The sequence below is a fragment of the Pectinophora gossypiella genome, chromosome 8 (assembly GCF_024362695.1).
Source record: "Pectinophora gossypiella chromosome 8, ilPecGoss1.1, whole genome shotgun sequence".
Lineage (NCBI taxonomy): Eukaryota > Metazoa > Arthropoda > Insecta > Lepidoptera > Gelechiidae > Pectinophora > Pectinophora gossypiella.
Window position 1 is genome coordinate 7,799,600 of NC_065411.1, and position 7,044 is coordinate 7,806,643.

The 7,044-nt window shown below is 40.0% G+C and overlaps 1 protein-coding gene across 1 annotated transcript in view; it reads right to left on the reverse strand.

Moving 5' to 3' along the window:
* Positions 1-5,521, reverse strand: part of LOC126368967 (suppressor of cytokine signaling 2-like) — a 28,811-nt gene extending 23,290 nt beyond the window's left edge. Inside the window, exon 1 of the mRNA XM_050013235.1 lies at positions 5,131-5,521. Within this exon, the coding sequence (XP_049869192.1) occupies positions 5,131-5,149 (19 nt within the window). The 5' untranslated portion in view covers positions 5,150-5,521. The remainder of the gene's footprint in view (positions 1-5,130) is intronic.
* Between the last annotated feature and the right edge of the window lie 1,523 nt (positions 5,522-7,044).

Below are 7,044 nucleotides of genomic sequence, written 5' to 3' on the forward strand. Positions count from 1 at the left end.
AAAATAGCCACGTTCCGTTAGAAGCTCCAATTTATGGGCAGTCAATTAGAATGTTGTGTAATCTGTAAAAGAGAGCACTATTTTTATCCCAAGACTCGTTTCCGAGTGAAAGGGCTTCCGATCGGCTTGTTAAACGGGTTCAGCAGCAAACTTTCCCGCCCGCGAGCACGTTCTATTCCACGTAATACAAAGTAAAGCGGTCGAAATCACCCACAAATCCTTTGTTTACTTACTTGAACTATTTTGAACCCAATGAATAAATTGAAAGCAATTATGCTAATCCCAATTATGTTGATGTAGTTTACAGTTGAATGCTTTTGGAAAACGTTAACTCTAAACTTATTTGTATTATTTAGTTCGTGGAGCGAATACCTACGACATCTCGTGTCGTGGCGTCATGTGCTTACGCCGAGGCGCGCTTCATAAGAGGGTGACCTAATCGCTTGCCTTCACCTTATTTATGTAGGTATTAATAAACACTACGCACTACATACGATTGCGATTAATAATTGGACATGCGTCACTGAATGTTCCGATTTAATATTTATTCAATCTTCTTCAGCTACATTTTTATAACCGAGTAACGAGCCTCGTGAGATACGCCGAATTTAACTGTGACCAGTTTTCAATTTTATACAAGTACAAGTACGACTTTGTCAATGCAGGTATTAGAGACGCATTTACCGTGGCCAAGATTCAGATCAAAGCTGTATTTCAATCAGTTCGTTAGACGAAACCGGCGTGGTTCGCAGTAAGCCGCCATTGAAATTTAAACTAGCTAGCTGTTCTGAGAAAGCGGCGCAAGCGACTTTATCTTTTTGCCTCTTTGCTTTAACTCAGGCCTAGCCCAACAAGGAAAATGATGCCCACTGAGCGAAACAAATCAATTTACTATCAAAGATTCGGTTCGTGGTGGTCTGCATTTTTGGTTCTGTTATGGTCATCCATCCGTTTATAACAGAAATCATTGATTGGTAGATTCGATGGAATTAAATTTTGCTGATTGCTATCAGCGTGGAGTGCCAATCAGTTATGTGCAAATAAGTGAACCGTTTTCGAACGATGGATTCGCTCAGGATTTCCGTGCTTGCGATTCACGTTCATGTCGCGTAATCAAATTTAGTTTCAGGCTCCGATGCTCACGTGGGACGCACGTGGCAGTAAATCCCTTCATAATTACGCAAATCTCTAGATTAAAACTGGATAATTGGCAAGACTTGCTTCACGTTTCAGTAAACGATCTCATTAAATACAGAAATGGCTTTTAAAACTCTTTTTCTGGGAAAGTGAAAGTACCTACCTACATTATGGTACTTAAACTTTCTGCATCGATTAACGGATGATAATGAGAAAGGTGTATTCGTGGAAGCCGATGTGAGTGAGCGATTCCCGCGAGTCCTGGGTCAAAGGCGAGCACCACATAAAGTTTAATCGCCGTGCATAATGGCCGTGTACGACCATGTGCCATTGTTGCTCCTTCCCCGAACAATAACCCGTACAATTTTCAAAATGAGACAATGCAAAAAATAAGTAAAAAATCATAATGCTGACGATTCTCAAAACAACCCTTGGGTCGGAGGCTTCCAAGGATTAATTATGAGTTCCGAGTAGGGCCGCCACCGGGCCATTGGATTCTCGGTAAAGTCGAATCGAAAAAGGAGCAAAAACGGCCGAGCGCGTTCCGAGAACACGCATACCTGCGCGCTGCGCGGGCGCACCGCGCCGCACCGCACCGCACTCCCACCTTGTTCCGACACAGACGTTTCCAACGAAAGCACATTTTCCTAGTAAGCAAGCGGACGGAGTATACTCAGACAACACAGTTTTTGTACCAGTCATGCGTGATACGATATCTATTAGGCATGTTATTGTGTTTCAATGCAAGTCATAATGATTTTTCACGACAATGTTTATTGATTTGTTTGTTTTTATACAAGTTTCTCGATTGTAATCTAATGGAACATGGATAGAGTGTTAATAGTTTGAATACTCAGAAACTTCAGCGAGTTAATTTCTACTGAAATGCAATGAAACAGTACAATTTTCAGTGAACCGAAAGTCATTCCCATAACGCTATATTACTTTTCTGAGTATCAGCATTATTGCATGTGGTTACGTGAAAAAATATTTTTCAATAAGTTAAATAACTCTCCTGACGAATTCTGGGATCTCCGGCCAAATAGCTGATGCGCGGCAAATCTACAATAAGTCACATCAAAAACATCACGTGTTCTGGGAATATAGGAAGTAGATAAGTAAGTAATACAAATTATCTCCCATTTGTCTACTTTACAGGAGCTGGCCTAAAAAAGTTTATTTTAAAGATGTTTCGCTATTGGGATTATCTTCCTTGGTTTGTGAGTCTACCACTCCACGATGGAATAACGGCATGATGTCTGTCTGTGACGAAGTGCCAACCAAAAATGACGACACCAATTGAACATAGCATAGCAATGACAAATGACGCTAACAATAGTCCTAACTGAAAATCGAGGTAAAAAATATGATTGTCCGCCTTTGTAGGCAAACAAAGGCCTGGTTCGCGGTACACGATTCACCTTTGATATTCCCGGTAACAGATACAATGTGCAATTGTCTAACGATTGTATTGTGGACGGTATGCAGTAGACGAAGAGATTGAAGTCGCGTCGGAGACAACTGCAACAACCACCGGGACACGCAACTTATTCGAATATTAAGTTTATTTGCTCAGCAGTAAGGTTATTATTGGTTAGTAAGAAGATATGTTATGGACCAACAGATTTAATTAGCCATAGTCAGGGGCCTTTGGCAGCTCAATAGTACGTAACCCTAACATCAAATTTGTCAGCTCTATCTTTGACCTCTCAATCCACAATCAAAAACGATAGTGACTAAAAGTATTTTATTAATAATGTTATATTTAATTATTACGAAGGCGGTATCTATCTCAAATGTAATCTCTATACATCATATCGTCGCTGACGTCGCGAACTAGCGAAACTGATTTGCATCTTCTGCAATTGTCAATAAGACACAAATAAAAAATTAGAGATACGTCATAGCAAAGTCAGCCACGATATAAAGATACCACCAAGTCTTTAGAAGACGACATTTTACCAGCTGACACCAAAAGAAAATGCAACAAACTTATGTGTTAAATTGTTAATGCGTTCGTGTCGAGAAGCAACTAGTCTTTAAGTTTCTCCTGTTCCTGAAACGATTTTTCACAATGACACAGTCAGAGTGCGTAATGAATATGTAACACCGGGTAGAGCATTCCTTTATATTCTCTATCAATAACGCGACGTCAACTTTCATGTTCGTTGCGCACTGAACAGAAGTTATATTTCTTAATATGTATTAAGTAATGGATCAAAATCAATTTTAAAGTTACAATGTTTTGTATGGTTATTATATATTAGTTATTATTAATATTAGTGATGGTATTGTGCGTTAGGTTAGCTTAGTTATCCACCTAAGTATCTTTTTAGACTTCAGTATAGGTAGGTAGGCACTTCTCGCTATGTTGTTATAAGTAACATAATACTTACTATGTAACGACCTATTATTCTGTCCTATTATTCCGTTCATTAGTCTGCATAGTCTTGTACCTACCTACGTACCTACCTATCTTGTACCTACGTAGGTACAAGATCAGCTTTCAACTTTGAGGAATTAAGTACAGTTCTTTACTTTCCCTTTATAACTACATTTACGAAGATATCTCAGATAACGAAAATACATAGCTGCCTGCCTACCTATTGTTACCATCAGTTGCAAATTGCAAACAAAGGGACACGTTCATTTCATAGTTGCTACGTAGAAACCGCTCTGAGTATATTTTTATTGGGGCTAAAGTTATTTGCAAATTCAAATGAGTTCTGGAAATGGAATGAACGTGCTCGCTTAGTTCCACGCTATTTTAATTATAAAGAAGCTATAAAAAGATATGGATTCTAGTGAATGAAAATGCATTTGTTATTCAGCGATAATGATTGTGTTAAACGTATAAAGTTCTTAAGAAACGCGCGCGTCGCGTGTAGGCACGGTAATTGTTTTCAAATGAAACGGCTGAGGTGTCGTTAGCACAATCAACAACACTCGTTGCACACAACATTAACATAAACTACACCATTTCCTCGCGGTGACGTCGCTGGTATGTCACCTAGTTACCGAGGTACCCTCAATTAGTTAATTCGAAATATACTTAATAAAGTTTTCATCAATTTAAGAAGGTGCTCGAAGAGGATGCAGCGCGATGCTAACAGATGAAAGCTGGTAACTACGATAAATAAAATACTTGTCAAAAAAAAATATTGAAAATGTTAGTATAAAATATTTTTAATCATCTATCTATCATCATCATCTTCTTGGCATTATCCCGTTTTTTCACAGGGTCCACTCACCTAACCTGAAGATTTGACGGGTTCAGTTTTTTGCAGAAGCGACATATCCATCTATCTTAATCATTAGTATTGTAGTTCAGGTAGGTATCGACTTTTACGTTGATTACTTACAACATTCACGCACTAGGAATAGAATCTCTTATGAAAATGTAGCAATCAAGTTAATTAAACATCGATTTATTTCTATTCTGTTATGATTTTGGGTAAATGGAGTAACTAATCATTATTATTATTTCTATGACGTGTTATATATATATTATGTTGTATGTTGACCTAGATAACCTGATGATAATACCAGCTATTAACGTATGGACAAGACTGACTGGCAAGGATTCAGATCGCAAATGCTATTTGTCATTAAAATCTAGATTGCACAGGATACCTCGGCAATGACCTTTGTAAAATTGTTATCATTATCACCAGGTCAAATTCTTTAGATCAGACGATTATAATTAATTGCAAAAATGCAGTCTGTAGTTTTCCGGATGATATTGAATTCCGTGGGGTTATTGTTGCCCTAAAGATGTGGAAGATATCGGTTGGCACCGCTTTATCGGCGGTTGTTGTGAAAGTCCGCTGACCACACGTAAACATGATGTCCATGGACTGACAACGGGTGCTCATGCTCTAGGTTGGTGTAGTTACGCAGGTAGATACTTTCTTATGTCACTGCTTCTTTTAGAAATAACTGTGTAACTTATCAAAATAGAAACTTAAAGTAATATTTAGGTTATACTCTCACCTGGTAGTTTTACCACCATTGGAGGCGTGATGGGGCGATTGGGATCCAATGTAACAGACTTTGGTAACTACAACACGAAAACACACAGCCCACTTATAACTTATATTTCCTAAAAATCCACTTTACAGCTGTTTCTCGGTAAACTCTTTATAAGCAGTTTCTTAGAAGTCAACTGTACTGAAGAAATTAATTTGCAGAAGCGGACGTTGCCGGCGGGGGTCCGGCCGCGAGCCGTCGCTGAGCCGCGGGCTTGACGCGCACATTCAATTTCACTCAATGTCGGTGAGTTTATCACAGATAAAGTATCGCGGAGGTGAAAGTTCGGAGGTGAGAGCGGCGAGCGGCAGCCTCCAGCGTGTTCAGATGCGGACTGAAGACGGCGCCGACGTGCCGCGAAGTAAACACGCGGGGCAGGGGGCTCCGGCCGGCCTCCGCCACTCCGCAGCCGCGTCCGAGCGCGCCGGACCACGCGCCTACCACACCACGACGCGCGCCGCCGCGCCGCGCCGAGCCCACACTTCCACGAACTACCAACCTTGCCACTTCTACGAAACGACTCGATGCATTGTCACTAATTTATAAAACTTGTGTTCTTCCGTTCAAGGCTGCCACGACACGGGGCGGAGCGCCTCGATCGTGACTCTACGAGTGTGGTGTTGACCCCAGCCGCCGGTTTATAACATCGCATTGAACTAGCTGTGTCTATCCGTCCATCAATTACGCGCGGCTCCCATCAAACACGTATAGTTTATATATTAGAAAGGTCGTTCACTTCTTGCTCTATTTGTATCGGTATGGGAGCGCCTAAGACGTAATGTGCTTACAACTTTTAATTTATTTATTTACTCATAACCGGTACGGTGCAGTGGTTCACCAGCAATACTTGCATCATGTACTTAATGCAAACAGTATACTTAAGTAATTTAAATTCAACAATCGAAGTATAATAAGAAATAAAAACAAATAAGTGAAGTAATCTTCAAATATTGGATACTGTCTCGCCAACTAATGCTATATCCTAGCATGTCATGCAACATACCAATCCACGCAAGTAATATAACATGCAATAAGTAAGTATATCATAGTATACCACAGTTCTGTTACATGCATGCTGTGAGATTTATGTGGAAGTGATAACTTTATAGGAAGATATAATTATTATGTGTTTATTATTAACAATAATAATAAATCAATTTTATAGTTTATACATTTTCCTATTTCTTCGAAGTCCCTCCTAGTACTGCATAGTACGGCTTATCACTACACTAGCATAGAATAATTATACTACGTATAGAACGGCAACTCGCCGCTCCCCACCAGCGGCTGAGCTAGGTTTACCTCACCCCCTCTGTCTTACATTAATCTTCAATTGTATGGGCGTCACACAGATGCGCGTGTACGATAACGTCAAAGTGTAGTGTCTGTGTAATACGAGGTGTTTTGTATGAAGTGTCCGGGGTGTATCAGTTGGTTACATCTACGTTCCATCGTTATCATTTAAAAGTATGCGTGCTATATGGCTGTATGTTAATAGCCAAGATGGAGCATGCTATACTATTGCATATTTAGTAAACGCCTTGAATCATAAGCTTCCTAGACTGAATAGAGAGGGCGACGGGAGGAAATACCATTTCCCGTGAACGCTGTAAACAGCCATGACTGAATGGTATTTCGCAGACTGCATTTCTCTCAGACATTACGCCGTAGGTAACTCAACTCTTCGGTGCTTGGGGACCACGTGGCTTTATCTACTGGGTGGTGGATAACAATCACAGCCGAAGCTTTCCATCTAAACTATTTAGCTCGTTTAACAGCACCCAGCTTTCGATATGAAATTCTTATTTAAAATCCAAAAAATAATCCAAAATCCAGGATTCATCTATAGAACAGCAATATAGTCGGCGTGGATCGTAA